This window comes from Meriones unguiculatus, chromosome 2 (genome assembly GCF_030254825.1).
Source record: "Meriones unguiculatus strain TT.TT164.6M chromosome 2, Bangor_MerUng_6.1, whole genome shotgun sequence".
Lineage (NCBI taxonomy): Eukaryota > Metazoa > Chordata > Mammalia > Rodentia > Muridae > Meriones > Meriones unguiculatus.
Genome location: NC_083350.1, coordinates 100,799,296 through 100,815,000, shown reverse-complemented (window position 1 = coordinate 100,815,000; position 15,705 = coordinate 100,799,296). Strand labels below are relative to the sequence as shown.

The 15,705-nt window shown below is 39.9% G+C and overlaps 1 protein-coding gene across 1 annotated transcript in view; it reads left to right on the top strand.

The window, feature by feature from the left end:
• Positions 1 to 15,705, top strand: part of Cfap54 (cilia and flagella associated protein 54) — a 339,812-nt gene that overhangs the window by 244,177 nt on the left and 79,930 nt on the right. Inside the window, exons 61-64 of the mRNA XM_060377920.1 lie at positions 1,847 to 1,952; positions 2,953 to 3,043; positions 13,089 to 13,187; positions 14,560 to 14,701. Coding sequence (XP_060233903.1) covers positions 1,847 to 1,952; positions 2,953 to 3,043; positions 13,089 to 13,187; positions 14,560 to 14,701 — 438 coding nt within the window. The remainder of the gene's footprint in view (positions 1 to 1,846; positions 1,953 to 2,952; positions 3,044 to 13,088; positions 13,188 to 14,559; positions 14,702 to 15,705) is intronic.

Sequence of the window (15,705 nt, the reverse complement as noted above, 5' to 3'; positions counted from 1 at the left end):
TATTAATTAAAACAATAGAATGATTTAATATTAAATGAGAATAATACATTTAGTGTCTTCCACTATTTTAATTAGCTCATTAGATAGTTTGGTTACTTCCTATAAGTAAGAAATAACATTAAATTAAAATGTGGTAACTGTAGAACAGCTGCCTTTAGAACTTACAGACGGTGCATTCATATGATTTCACCGTGGCCATTGTAGGCGCAAGAAAAATCAAAGGATGGCTATTGCAGTCACTTACTGAGCTAGACATGCCACATGCGTGGTGACATCTTACATGCCAGCAGCTAGTGGATGAGAGCATCAAGATGGGAACCCTGTGCCCACCCCCACTTGGCTCTTTCCCTCCTGCTGCGTGAAAACTGTGGATCTTTCTCATGGTGACTGTAGGTCTCCCTTTCCTGGCATTTCTGCTACAGGGGATCTTCTCTCAGTTCCTGCACTTGAAAAATGTCACCCGCCATGATTACTGGGAGAAAAGTAAGGGGTGGACTCTGACATGACCTCTAAGTATTTTTGAGCATTTCCTGGCTTTTTAAAGGAATTTATTTTTCATTAAGTTTCATCCATTCATTCATTCATTCACTCATTCACTTATTTATTCATTTCTTTAGTTTTAGTTTTTCAAGACAGGGTTTTTCTGTGTAGGCTTGGCTGTCCTAGAACTCGCTCTACAGACCTTGGACTCAGAGATTTGGACTCAGAGATTTGCCAACCTCTGCCTCCTGAGTGGTGGGATTAAAGGTGTGCACCACCACTGTCTGGCTTTAAGTTTATTTTTAAAACTTGAAAACTAGACTGGAGAGATGGCTCAGTCATAAAATTCTAGGCTCATAACCCTCCAAACTATAACTCTTAACAATTTTGCTTGTAACTGACAAAAATTAAATATTTTAGGTATAGTGTAACGCTTCTGTATTTATGTACAGTATGAGGTGATTAAACCTAGCCAGTTAAACTTATCCAAATATGTCATTTCATTCTGTGGCATGATAATTTAAGAATTCCTTAGCAATTTCTAAGTATATAATACACTCTGTTTACGAGGCTATATAGAACTCATCCATCCTGACTGAACTGTTATCTGCACCTTCCTGTTTTCTGTAATTCAGAAAGTGGCACTCTACTTCAAGAATGGAGCTTTCTTGGATTCATGAATTAACATATGTAACATCATTCAGTGTTTGCTGTATATGTGCCTAGTTTGTTTTGCTTAGCATAGTGTCCCAGGTTCATGTGTGCAAATGGCAGCATTTCTTTCTTTTTATGCTAGATAATAACATACATTATATATGTAATATATAATATATACATAGTATTTATATGTATACATTGTAAATACATAATATATTGCATTGCATATATTATATACATATAAAATATTTATATGTATGTACACATTATACATATAATATACAAATATGTGAAAATGTAGATGCATCTGTTTAGCCTCAAAGAGCACTCAGCCTTACTCCATCTCTTTGTAGTTATGAATACTGCTGCAATGAACATAAGGTTACAGCTGAGATATTTTTAGTATTTGTGAAATAGACAAGGACAAGATGTTAGAGGAGAGGAATCACAGAGAAAAGTAAGCTGTAAAACCAGTGGTGTTGGGAAGCCAAAGGGGTCTTTATTGGAAGCATTCCAGACATTCCTGGGGAAGGAAGCTTTAGTTCTTTCACCCCTAGCTTAGACTTCATTAAGGAGTGACAGTCAGACCTGCAAAAAACAACAATCCAGATTCCAGAGTTTGCAGAATGAAATATTTGCTCTTCCATTATAAATGATTTAAAAAAGGGGGGAACTATCTTTATATCTTTATGTGTTTTTCTTCTTTCAGGAAGAATAGAACGTCAAATGCTGATGGATGAGAAGTCTCCAGTTTCACAAGTAGAGAGTTTTTTTGACGCTATTCAAATAAGCCTGGGAAATGATCAGAACTCGGGGTAATGACATCTCATTCTTGTAGAACTACTCCTGTGTTGTCTGAGTTCTGTGTGGTAGCACACAGAAAGTTAAAGAAGGCGATGAATGAGAGATTTCGTCATGGTGGAGCTCATGCGCTGGGATTCATTCATCCAAGTTTATTGACTTACTTCTCAAGCTTGTTGCTCTTAGCTCTGACCTAAGGCCTCCTTTACAGGAAAAGACTAGATGCCTCCTATTCATCAAAGTGGCATTCTTGGCCACAAACCGGTTCTTTCCTAGACATAGGTCTCCTGTCTGTATCAAGACTGTAAGGAGTTCCCCTGGACTTGGCTTACAACTAGAATATCCTACCTTGTATGTGAAAGAGTTCAGAAGAACTTATTTCTACAGTCTCTGTAGCCATCCATAAGTCTAGCTAATTCTGTACAGAAACTACCTCCGTGTTGAGGGGAAGGCACTGTTAGATTAGCATGGACCCAAGAGGCCTCAACTGGTACTTTTGATAGTACATATTTAGATCTGACCATTACTAGAGTAGACAGAGACCTGCTTTTCAAGGATGGCTTCTTTCAATGAGATTTCTTTAATGACTACTTTGCTGAAACATTCCAGAGAGGCCTTGGCTAAGCTTCGCATCAGTTATAGCCTGGGATGTTGCTAGCACAAGACAGATGGAATGCTGAACACTCCCCAAGAGTTTGCATCAGCTAGGAGGAAACTTGTTGGTCTATTTTTTTAATTTTAATATAATATTTTATTTATTACAGTTTATTCACTTTGTATCCCAGCTGTAGCCCCACCCTTGTTCCCTCTCAATCCTGCCTTCCTTCCATCCTTCATCTCCTCCCATGCCCCTTCCCCAGTCCACTGATGTAGAGGACCTCCTCCCTCTCCATCTGACCCTAGCCTATCAGGTCTCTATTCCTCCTGTTTACTTTCCCAGACATTGTAGGCAAAAACTACAAAGAGGTTGTGTAAGAGAGCAGGGAAGGTAAGGCTAATGTCATATCATTTTAGGTTGATAAGGGATTCCTACCTAGAAATTGCCCTGATGTATTTCCATCTGAAGAAGCCAAGGAAGAAGGTTTCAGCAACATCAGCAATCAAGGTAACTTCTGCATTTATAGGAATTAGAAGCCACTTGACTTTGGCTGTTTTGAGTAATTCTGCACTGCTGAAGTAATGAGGATTTTTCCTACATGACTTGAAGACTTTAACTCATTACCTCTTAGTCATACTTGCAGCCAAATGCCTCTCTGGAGACTGTAAGTCTCTGGAAGTTGATTTCATTTAGGTGTTTCTGCTTGTTAAAATGGTGCACACAGAATGCTAACTAAATACTCAAAAGCAATGAGTGGTCAGGAATGCTCAGGAGAATATAGGAATGTACAAGTGGTACATTTTTAAACTAATGTGACCTGGCGGGACCAGTCATTCCTCACCGATGTATCAAGCACCTCCTTTGATCAAGCCGCTCTTCTAGAAGATCATAAGTCAGTGCCCAAATCAGCATAGTCCCTTTTCTCATAGAGCTCGTGTGGGAAAACAGACTTTAAGATAACAGACAGTGAACGAAGGGAACAAGGGAGAAGAAAGAGAAGAGAAGGCCCTTGGTATGGAAACTTACAATGAGGAAATTATTTGGGTTGCTGGAATGGTAAATGAAGGTGGTGCATGATGTGGGTTCAAGATGGCAACCGAAGGTGTCACTTCGCTGTGAGGTCATGGCAGGAAGTGTTAGGTAAGGAGGGAGCACTACACAGGAGGATGCACAAGCCACGGTAGTGCTTGGATATCGAGGTGCAGAAACATCTCCCCAAATCTTGCTGAAGGCAGATAATGACTCCATCACTTAGGAAGCAGGCTTGAGGTTTGGGGTTTCTAACAGACTGAGGTTTGCTGGTGTGCATAGACCACTGCAGGAGCAAGGGTCTTGACTGAGGGAGAGCCTAGTGGCAGAAATGAGCCAGGCTGCATTGATTGACATGGTTATTGTTGTACTGTGGTAGACTTTCATACTTTATTATTCATTCTGGGAGGATATCTTTTCAGATTAGATTTGGAATACAAATATGTATTTTTTTAAATATGTATTTAAAATTTTTGTTTGTTTGTTTTGAGATATGGTCTCTCTGCATAGCCCTGGATGTCTTGAAATTCTATGTAGACCAGGCTGGCCTTAAGCACAGACTTCTACTTGCCTCTGCCTCCCAATGCTGGGATTAAAGGCATGAGCCACTGCAACTGGCTAATTTTTGAGGTGTCAAAACATGATTTAAAAGTTTTAGACACCAAGATGTGGCCACTTCAGTCTCAGTATCTCTTGCTACTAGGAGTCTCGGCTAGGGCTACCCCCATGTCTCCCCAGGAGCCTCCCCCATCCCAGATCCCATGGATGCGCCAACACTAATTTCCCTTCTCTCTCCCAACCCTCTCGCTGCCCATCTCTGTTCTTCCTTCGTCGGATCCCCCACCTCTGTTCTCTCCACTCCCCCTATCACCCAGCTCCCCCTTCTTCCACTTCTGATATCTATTTTATTTCCCCTTCTCAGTGAGAATCAAGCGTCATCCCTTGAGCCCCACCTTGTTACTTAGCTTCTTTGAGTCTGTTGCTTGTAGCTGGGCAGGACTTCCAGTGGAGGGAGGGGCACATGAACCCACCCACAAAACTGTTGGCCCCAAATTTGTCTACAAGATGTGCAGGGATAAAAGATGGAACAGAGATTGAGGGAATGGCCAACCAGAGACTGGCCCAACTCGAGACCCACCCCATGGGAGAGAGCCAAACCACTATTAACGATACTCTGCTATCCTTGCAGACAGGAACCTAGCATAACTGTCATCTGACAGGCTTCATCCAGCAGCTGATGGAGAGACCCACTGCCAAACATTAGGCAGAATTCAGAGAGTCTTGTGGAAGAGTTAGGGGAAGGATTGAGGGAGCTAGAGGGGTCAAGGGCATCACAAGAAGACCTACATGGCCAGCTAACCTTAGGGGCTCATAGAGACTGAACCACGAACCAAGGAACATGCATAGACCGGTCCTAGGCCTCCTACACATATAAAGCTGATGGGCTGCTTGGGTCCTCAAGTGGGTCCCCTAATCACTGAAGCAGGGACTGTGTCTGACTTGGACTCTGTTGCGTCTCTCTGGATCCCATTTCCCTAGCAGGGCGGCCTTGTTTTGCCTCAGTGAAAGAGAAGGCACTTAGTCCTGATGGGACTTGATGTGCCAGGGTCGGTGGGTACCTGGGCAGGAGGGGGTAGGGGTGGGGAGATGGTTGGGAGGGTGGAACTGAGAGGAGAGGAGGGAGTGGGGTTGCATTTGGGATGTAAAATGAACAAAGAATAAATTAATGAAAAAAGTTTTAGGCAAATTTATTTAACCAGTAGAATTATTTATATGATAGCTGCCTTAGGTGGGTACCACCATTTAAAAAATCAAAATGTCAGAGACCATCCCTGTTCTCATTACCAGGGAACTCACTTAGACACTGAGCTGCCATGGGCTACATCTGTGCAGAAGTTCTAGGTTTTCTCCATGAATGGTCCTTGGTTGGAGTGTCAGTCTCAGAAAAGATCCCTGTGCCCAGATTTTTTTTTTCTCTTTCTCTTCTTGTGGAACTCCTGTCCGCTCCAGGTCTTTCTATCTCCTCCTTCTTTCATATGATTCCCTGCACTCTGCCCAAAGTTTGGCTATGAGCCTCACGTTCTGCTTTGATACCCTGCTGACTAGAGTTTTTCAGAGGCCCTGTGTGGTAAGCTCCTGTCCTATTCCCTGTTTTCTCCTTCCGATGTTCATCTCATTTGCCTTTCAGAATGAGGATTGATCATCTTACCCAAGGTCCTCCTTCTTGAACTCAGTGGCCTGCTCTTTGATCACTTCCCTCTGAGGGGAGTACAGCCTTACCAGGCCACAGAGGAAGACAATGCAGTCACTCCTGATGAGATCTGATAGGCTAGGGTCAGATGGAAGGGGTGGAGAACCTAGGGGCATAGATGGAGAAGAGGGAGAGAGGGTGGGTTTGTGAGGGGATGATGAAGGGGGGCTACAGTTGGGATACAAAGTGAATAAATTGTAATTAATAAAAAATAAAACAAAATAAAAGGAAATCTGTGGGACTGGAGAGATGCTTTAGCAAAGGCCCGAGTTTGGTTACTAGCTCTCAACAGCAGATAAGCCCAGCTCTAAATGGATCCAATGACTGATTTCTGAGGCCACCAAAAAGCTCACATGCATTTACCTATATATAAACACAAATGGACAAGGAATAAAAAGTAATATAAATAAATTAAAATATTTAAACAAAAAATCAAAATGACTATAAACTAGGAATGGTTGCTCTGGTGGTATGAGAAAAAATTTTGCTCATTAGAGAAAAACAAGTGGTTTTCATAGTAGTGGCAAAGTAGTAGAATACATGGGTAACATTGCTTCCTGGGCTTGTAATTATGAACGTGAAGTAGGATTTGAAGGGGGAAAGCACTATAATTTTATAAGATTGGTATGTCTTAATATCACATAAATATTTTAGCAAGTTATAAAATTACCGGAGGCACAGAAAATAGGCCAAAACAAATAAAAACACCCATTCAGGCATATTTGGGCTATTGAATTTTAACTTTTGAAATTTGTCTTAATAGAAACAACACAAAAACGCTTAAAAACCTTTAAAAAAAAAAAAAAAAAACATGACTGGGGCCGCTAAGCAAGTCAGTTGGTGAAGGCACTTGCCACCAAGCCTTATTCCCAGGGTTCATGTGGCAGGAGAGAACCAACCTAGAGCAAATTGCCCTGTGACCCCACATGTATACTGTGGCATAATGCACCCTCCAAATAAGAAAATAAAATGTAAAACAAAACAAACAACAGTATTGTGTCACCTCTAATGGCATGAAAGCAGTACAGTCTTGGGCTCAGATCTCAGCCTGACATACTGGAGTGACTTCAGAAGTCTTGCTTCGCCTCCTCTGACATGGAGATGGCCATAAATGCCTTTTTAGTGTGGCTGGGAACATGAAGTATTGAGCAGGATGCATTAAGTACCGTTAACTTGACGTAACTTTTACACAACATCTAGATTCTTCATTAGGCATTTTCTATATAGTAGATCACCCAGTAATCATCAGTTAAATCCAATTAACTATTTTCTGAGCCTCTATTTATCTGTCCATTAGCCAAACATTTTTCTGAAGGGCTTAATGCAGTACCAGGTGCATCCTTCACTTTCCAGAGTTAAGCAAGGGAAAGACACAATTGAATGACACTTTGGTAAGGATTGGAAACACAACATGCCAAAGATGGGGACAAACTAATTCTCTTTCATCGAATTTGGAAGAAGGAATGGGATTTTCCAAGCAGTTACGTGGGGGAAATAGTTCAAAGAGAAATATCAGTTGTGACATCTTTTTTTTTTTTTTTTTCATGTATACGTATTCTAGACACAGATCTCTTACTGGATGTATGCTTTGCAAATATTTCCTCCCAGCTGGTGGCTTGTGGTGTTTAGAGACAGGGGTTTTTAATTTTTATGAAGTTCAAGAATGAGTTCCCTTGTTTTTGTAGATGTTTTAAGTGGCATTCTAAGATCCTTAGACTCCACTGATCTTCATGTCCACCTTTACGGATGCTTCATTCTCTGTTTCTGTAGCTTCTGGTAAGATTTCTGGTTTCAGAGCTCATGTCCTCTAGCTCCATGATTCACCTTCAAAATTCTTAGTACTTGGAGATGTTCATTCTCTCACACACATTTTCCAGTCCGCTTCCCAATTCATGCAAAGAAGAATGAATTGGATTGTTTTGAGGAATTCTGTTCATGCTATAGTGTAATCTGGTGACAGTTCTTAACAATCTGAAGACACCAGGAACATAAATTATCTCCATAGAAGTGTAATTGATTTGCATGTATTATTGAATTTTATATCCCATGTCTTCACTGAACAAGTTTGTTGATTTTAATTGTGTGTGTGTACAGGTATAGTGCACCTTAGGATTTTTTTGTATATAGGATCACATCTTGCTTTTATGTCTTTATTTCCAATCATTCCAGTTTGTTTGTTTGTTTGTTTGTTTTTTCTTTTTCTTTTCTGGTCCTATGGGCTGTGCAATGTTGACACCTCTCATCTAAAAGAGAGAGCCTGTCCTATCCTTTCCCCAGTCCTTTTTAAAATTCAATTTTGAGCCCAAGTCCAACCTTCTCAATCATGTTTTCCTCACAAACATTGCATATTTTTGTGCATCCATGTTTTTGTAGCATTAAACTTCCTGTGTTTAAAAATTGAATGTGTATGAGTGTACATGTGAAAGTGGCTGCATTTCCCAGTGTCTGTATCCGCATTTGCAATCCTTACTCTGGATTCTTCAATTCACGCTGTCAGTCTTTCTTCCAGACTCACAGTAGGTAAATTACTAGTGCTGGTGAGGTAGTTGTTGCTACCCCAGAGTGTGCACGGTTGCCCATAGGGCCTTATCTTGGGCAGAGCTGTACCGTGTAGACACCCATAGAGAAATCTCTCCTGGTATCCTTCTCTCCAAACCTGTCACTTGTGGAGGATGGCCACCTCAGACCGTTTTATCCAGTGACTCAGTGTTCCTGGCATCTAGGGCCTCACTTCTTTCCACGAGTCTTGTAAACAGAAGTAAGTCATTGACATACTTCATGTTACTATATGTTTAATTCTTCGGTATTATTGAAGAATAAAGAAATAGTCAAACATGCATATCCAAAAATTAAAACTTAGGGTCTAATTAAATATTTATTTAATTAAAACTTAGGGTCTAATTACTTAATTTTTGTTTGTTTGTTTTTCAAGATAGAGTATCTCTGTATAGCCCTGACTGTCCTGGAACTTGCTCAACAGAGCAGCTAAGATCCACCTGCCTCTGCCTCCACTGGAATTAAAGGCATATGCTACCATGCCTGGTCTAATTACTTAAATATTTAAAAACTCAATTAAAGCTTATTTACTTAAGTTTCATTAAAGGTATAAGTTACCATGTTTGCCGGGGAGCATTAAACATCTTGTCGAGATATAGATGTACTCATAGTAAAAAACTGTCCCTATTTGTGGTTTATTTTTCTATTATTCTATGGCGTGATGAAAAATCCCTTTAGCATTTTTCATTTTTTGTTATTATTATTAGTTTTTTTTACCATTTATTCACTTTGTATCTCAATTGTAGCCATCTACCTCCTTCATCTCCTGCTGGCCCCACCCTCCCTCTTTCTTCTGTATTCCTCTCCCCAAGTCCACTGATAGGGGAAGTCCATCTATGTACTGTCTGACCCTAGCCTATCAGGTTCCACTGGAATGTTTGGATCCTCTTTCTTTGTTGCCTGGCTAAGTGTCCCCGGCAGGGTGAAGTGATCAAAGAGCAGGGAGCTGAGTTCACATCAGAGGCTGCCTCTTCTCCCCTTATTAGGGAACCTGCTTGGAGACTGAGCTGTCTATGGGCTACATCTGAGCAGGGGGTCTAGGTCCTCTCAATGTATGGTCTTTGGTTGATGCATCAGTCTCTGCAGTCCCCCCTGGGCCCAGACATTTTTGGCTTTGTTAGTCTTCCTGCAGGGCTCCAGTCCCCTCTGGGTTCTTCTATATCCCTGCTCTTCCATAAGACTTCCTGCCCTCAGGCCAAAGTTTGGCTGTGAGTCTCTGCATCTGCTTCAATCCCCTCTTGGGTGGAGTCTTTTAGACAACATCTCTGGTAGGCTCCCATCCTGTTCCCTGTCTTCTACTACTTCCATTGTCTATCCTGTTTTCCCTTCTGAATGAGAATTGAGCATCTTCCCTAGAGAACTCCTTGATGTTTAGCTTCTTTTAGGTCTCTAGATTTTAATGTTTATCCTATATTATATGGTTAATATCCACTTATAAGTGAGTATATACCATGCGAGTCTTTCTTCTTCTGGGTTACCTCACTCAGGATGATCTTTTCTAGTTCCATCTATTTGCCTGAAAATTTCATTATTCCCTCGCTTTTAACAGCTGAGCAGTGTTCCATCATGTAAATGTACCACACTTTCTGTATCCATTCTTCAGTTGAGGGACATCTAGGTTATTTCCAGATTCTGGCTATTACAAATAAAGCTGCTATAAATACAGTAGAGCAAATGAAGGATATTTTGTTGTATGGTTGAACATCTTTCAGATATATGCCCAGGAGTGGTAGAGCTAGGTTTTGAGGTAGCATTAATCCCAGTTTTCTGAGAAAGGGCCAGATTGGTTTCCAAAGTTGTTGTTCAACTTTGTGGTCCCACCAACAATGGAGGAGGGTTCCCCTTTCTCCACATCCTCTCAAGCATGTGCTGTCACTTGAGTTTTTGATCTTAGCCGTTCTGGTGGGTATGAAATGGGATGTCAGAGTCATTTTGATTTGCATTTCCCTCATGACTAAGAACTTTGAGCATTTCTTTAAGTGTTTCTCCACCATTTGATATTCTTCTGTTGAGAATTCTGTTTAGCCCTGTACCCCATATTTTAATTGGATTATTTGGTTTCTTGATGTTTAATTTCTTGGGTTCTTTATATATTTTGGATATTAGCCATCTGTCAGATGTAGGGTTGGTGAAGATCTTTTTCCAGTCTGTAGGCTGTCATTTTGTTCTGTTTACTGTGTCCTTTGCTTTACAAAGGCTTTTCAGTTTCATGAGGTCCCATTGATTGTGATCTTAGAGCCTGAGCTCTTGGTGTTCTGTTCAGAAAGTTATCTTCTGTGCCAATGTATTCAAGGTTCTTCGCCACTTTTTCTTCTAACAGGTTTAGTGTGTCTGGTGCTTTGTTGAGGTCTTTGATCTGCTTGGACTATAGTTTTGTGCAAGGTGATAAGTATGGATTCATTTGCATTTCTCTTCATATAGACATTCAATTATACCAGCACCATTTATTGAAGGTGCTGTCTTTTTTACATTATATGGTTTTGGCTTCGTTGCCAAAAATCAGGTGTCTGTAGGTATGTGGGTTCATTTCTGGGTCTTCAATTAGATTCCATTGATCCTGCAGTTTGTTTCTATGCCAGAACCATGCCACTTTTATTACTGTTGCTCTATGATACAACTTCAGATCAAGGATGGCGATACCTCCAGAAGTTGTTTTATTATAGGGGGTTGTTTAGCTTTTGGTAGGATGGCCATTTTCACTATGTTAATTCTACCAATCCATGAACATAGGAGATCTTTCCATCTTCTGATATCTTCTTCAATTTCTTCCTTCAGAGACTTGAAGTTTTTTCCCTATAAGTCTTTCACTTTATTGGTTACAGTTATATCAAGGTACTTTATGTTATTTGTGGCTATTTTGAAGGGTATTGTTTCCCTTATTTCTTTCTCAGCAACTTTGTCTTTTGTATACAAAAAGGCTACTGATTTTTTTTTTTTAGTTAATTTTGTATCCAGCCACTTTGCTGAAGCTGTTTATCAGCTGAAGGAGTTCTCTGGTAGAATTTTTGGGGTCTCTCATGTATACTATCATATCATTTATGAACAGTGATACTTTGACTTCTTCCTTTCCAATTCGTATCCCCTTGATCTTCTTTAGTTGTCTTATTGCTCTAGTTAGGACTTCCAGTACTATGAAGTACTGGAATCACTATGGAGAGAGTGGGAAGCCTTTCCTTCTCCCTGAATTCAGTGAGATTTATTTAAGTTTCTCTCCATTTAGTTTGATGCGGGCTATTGGTTTTCTATATATTGTCTTTACTATATTTAGGTATGTGCCTTATATCCCCGATCTCTCCAAAACTATTTAAACATGAAGGGGTGTTGGATTTTGTCAAATGCTTTTACAGCATCTAAGAAGATGATCATGTGGTTTTTCTCCTTCAATTTGTTAATATGGTAGATCACATTAATGGATTTCTGCATATTGAACCACCCCTGCATGCCTGGGATGAAACCTACTTGGTGGATAATATCTTTGATGTGTTCTTGGATTTGGTTTGCAAGCATTTTATTGAGTGTTTTTGTATCAATGTTTGTACGAGATATTGGTCTGAGATTCTCTTTGTTGGGTCTTTGTGAGGTTTAGGTATCAAGGTAACTATGGCCTCATAGGATGAGTTTGGTAATGTTCCTTCTTTTTCTATTTTGTGAAATAGTTTAAAGAGTATTGGAATTAGCTCTTCTTTGAAGATCTGGTAGAATTCTGTGTTTAAATCATCTGGCCCTGAGACTTTTTTGGATAGAAGCCTTTTGATGACAGCTTCTATTTCCTTGGGTATATAGGACTATTTAACTTATTTACCTGATCTTGATTTAACTTTGATAAATGGAATCTATCAAGAAAATTGTCCATTTCATTTAAATTTCCAATTTTTTTGCATAGAGGTTTTTGAAGTAGGACCTAATGATCCTTTGGATTTCCTCATTGTCTGTTGTTATGTTCCCCTTTTCATTTCTGATTTTGTTGCTTTGATTAGTGTCTCTCTGCCTTTTAGTTCGTTTAGCTGAGGGTTTGTCTGTCTTGTTGATTTTCTCAAAGAATCAGCTCTTGGTTTCCTTGATTCTTTGAATTGTTTTATTTGTTTCTAATTCATTGATTTCAGCCCTGAGTTTGATTATTTCCAGCCATCTTCTACTCTTAGGTGTGTCTATTTCATTCTTTCTTTACTTTTTTCTAGCCCCTTTAGCACTTTTCAGAACAAAAATTAATATCAAAATCTGCTGAGTCACTCAGGAGGCTGAGTCCAGAGAATCTTGTGTTTGCAGCCAACAGGGCTACGAGACCCATGTCAAAACAACAGAAAAGCAGCACAGATTCTCATTTCTGTTCCCTTTCCCCACAATATATTTTGTGTAAATAATCTATATTAAAATTCATTTGACATCACTTCAAAAGATATTTTTTAACTTAACACATAATTCATGTATACTCATTAGAGAAAATTAGAGAAAATGCAATTACTTAAGACTTGGAGTACTTTCTGCTTATATGTATAGAACTATGTGAGTACATTTTGAAAAAGTAGGATCATGTGTACAAGTTTGTAACACATAGTTTTCTTTCTGATGTATTTTAAATATCATTTCATGACAATAATATATTGTACTTCTTGATGCCTATTATTTCATCAACTTGTCATCTGGAGATAATGAGAATGTTTGTCAAGAAACACTTAGATACTCTTTATCCTAAATGCTTTCTATTTAATGTATTAGACTATTTCCAGAAGGCATAGCTCTGTTAAGGAACCAGTAGCAAGTCGATTTGAGATGTGCAGCACACTGGCCTGGATTGCAATACGAGCGGCTACACAGGTTAGTGTGTTTGTATTGACTTTCCTGTTGTATTTGTCCTCCATTGTTGCTTTGACTGTGTCCTCCGTTGATAATGTTCCTTGCTGTCTTGCCTGTGTTATCTGCTGTTGACTTTTCCTGTTGTCCTGGCCAGGTCCTTCATGAATGACTTCTCCTGCTGCCTCGCCTGTTTCCTCCATTGTTGCTACTCTGTTATCTTTCCTGTGCTCTCCATCTATCAGTTGACATAGCAATCCATTGCATGTGCTTTAGAGAAAGAAGTTATGCTTGCGGAGGGATTTCTATCTGCCATATCTGTTTGGAGGCTTTAGAAACAGTCTCCACACCTGTGTAGCATTTATAATAGCTAGTAACCAGACACAATGGTTTCCATTTTCCCTTAATGAGATGTTGCATATACATCTATACCAGTTCAACATTTTCGCAAATGCATGTCACAACTGTGTAATGTAGATTATTTAAAGTGACTTATACATTAATTAAACTGTCAAAGCTAACCAGTTCGCTTGACTGTGATGCATATTTCACATGTCGGGGATCACATATTATTTTTTCATGTTGTGATTTTTTGTTTCTTCCAATGTATCTTAGAGTTTCTATTCTTGCAAAGAAATACATGAGCACTGAAGGTGTTATAAAGGAAAACATTTAATTGAGGCTGGCCTACAACTTCAGAGATTTAGTCCATTATCATCACAGTAGAAAGCATGGCAGTGTGCAGGCAGATATGATGGTAGAGAAAGAGCTGAGAGTTCTACATCCAGATCGGCAGGCAGCAGAAAAAGATTGAGCCACTAGGCATGGCTTGAGCTTCTGAGACCTCTAAGTCCACCCTTAGTGACACACTTCCTCCAACAAAGCCACACATACTCCAGCAAAGCCATACCTCATAATAGTGCCACTGGAGCCATTTTCTTTCAAAGCACCACACAATGTATATTGAATATTATTTTATAAATTTATGTCTTCCTGATTACCATCTCTGTCCATATTGTGCTCTGTAACAGAAGATCATACTGTTAAACATTCATGTTAAACATGGATCTACTGACTCACAGTTCTTGAGACTGGTAGGTCTAAGATCAAGGGCTGGCACCTTGCGAGGGCCTTCTTGCTCTATAATTGCATGACAGAAGGTAGAAGGGCAAGAACAGAAATAAAATGGGGAGACAGCTTCTCCTGTTAGAAGGAGCCTTCTTGGCAACCATGCTTTAGGGCTGGGCTCTCTTGACCTAATCATCGCTCTAAAAAAATTCGCCCTCCTCCTGGTGTCATAGTGGGGATCAAACTCCTAGCACACAAACTTGTAGGGGCAGGGTCAAGCCACAGCCTTTACTAACACATAACATGAATCCTAATATGTTCATTCCAGGCCAGTGAATCTGTGCTTGCAGTCAACCTCCTGATTGGAAAGAAGAATGCCAGAATCGACAAAATTAATCAGGTGGTAATACCAAACATCCCAGAGTTTGCCACTGTGGATCTTCTGTTATCATATACGGATTATTTACTTGGTATGTTTGAATGTCTCTACAGAACCTAACCAGAACCTTCTCTGTGTAACAAGCGGCCAAGTTTGGAAGACTTTATCATTGTGATTTGCTAGCCTTTTGCTTAGAGGATATAATGGTTTGGGGAGTTTCCTGGGTCCTAGGACCAGTTGCCAAAATAGAGTTTGCTCAGTTCAGTACCTGACTGTACATATGTGTCACTAAGCTGGCTGCTACACAGCAGGGCTCTGGGAATAATGCAACCTCATTTGTTTATTGTCATATATACGCATGTCATATGGTACCTCCAGGGAATGTTTTTGTTTAAGGGAGTTTCTCTGATCCTCCTCTCTAAAACATTCACTGACTTGCTTTCCTAGTGCTCCTTAGTCTTATTAGAATTCTTACATTTGCACGTATGTTTGAGCATGTGTATTTAAGTGTGTCATTCATTCACCAGCTTTCCCAAGAGCAAGGCCTGAACTATATCATTTCATCTACACTGAGCACACCATCACTTGCACATGCCAAACATCCAATCTGTTAAATGAACTGATGAATGCCAGGTGGCAAGAGTTTAAGATCAACCTTACTTCTGATTTTTTTAAATGACTTTTACTTACCTATGGTTAATTCCTTTGTTAGTAAACTATAATATTATCAGCATTAATGTGATGTGTTTAAGATTCATTTATGTGTTTTTTTTCATTCACTTGTCAAAAATATTTATTGAATGCTTCCCATGTACTGAAACAGGTGAGAAGGAGCAAGAGGGTGCTGCTCTGTAAGACTGTTTTCTCTGTTCTTTTTCATGTGTGTGTGTGTGTGTGTGTGTGCGTGCTTGCTAAATATTAAGCCAAAGAAGATGCACATCATCTCTTTAATCCAACCAGGTGGCAGCATCCCCCTCCCAACCCCAGGGATCAGCTTCCTTTGCTGAAGGCTTGCCCTTCAGTGATGCTCTCACATCTCACTCACATCACTTTCCAAGCTTCTTCAAGCTTCTTCCAGATGATTCTGTGGCCAAA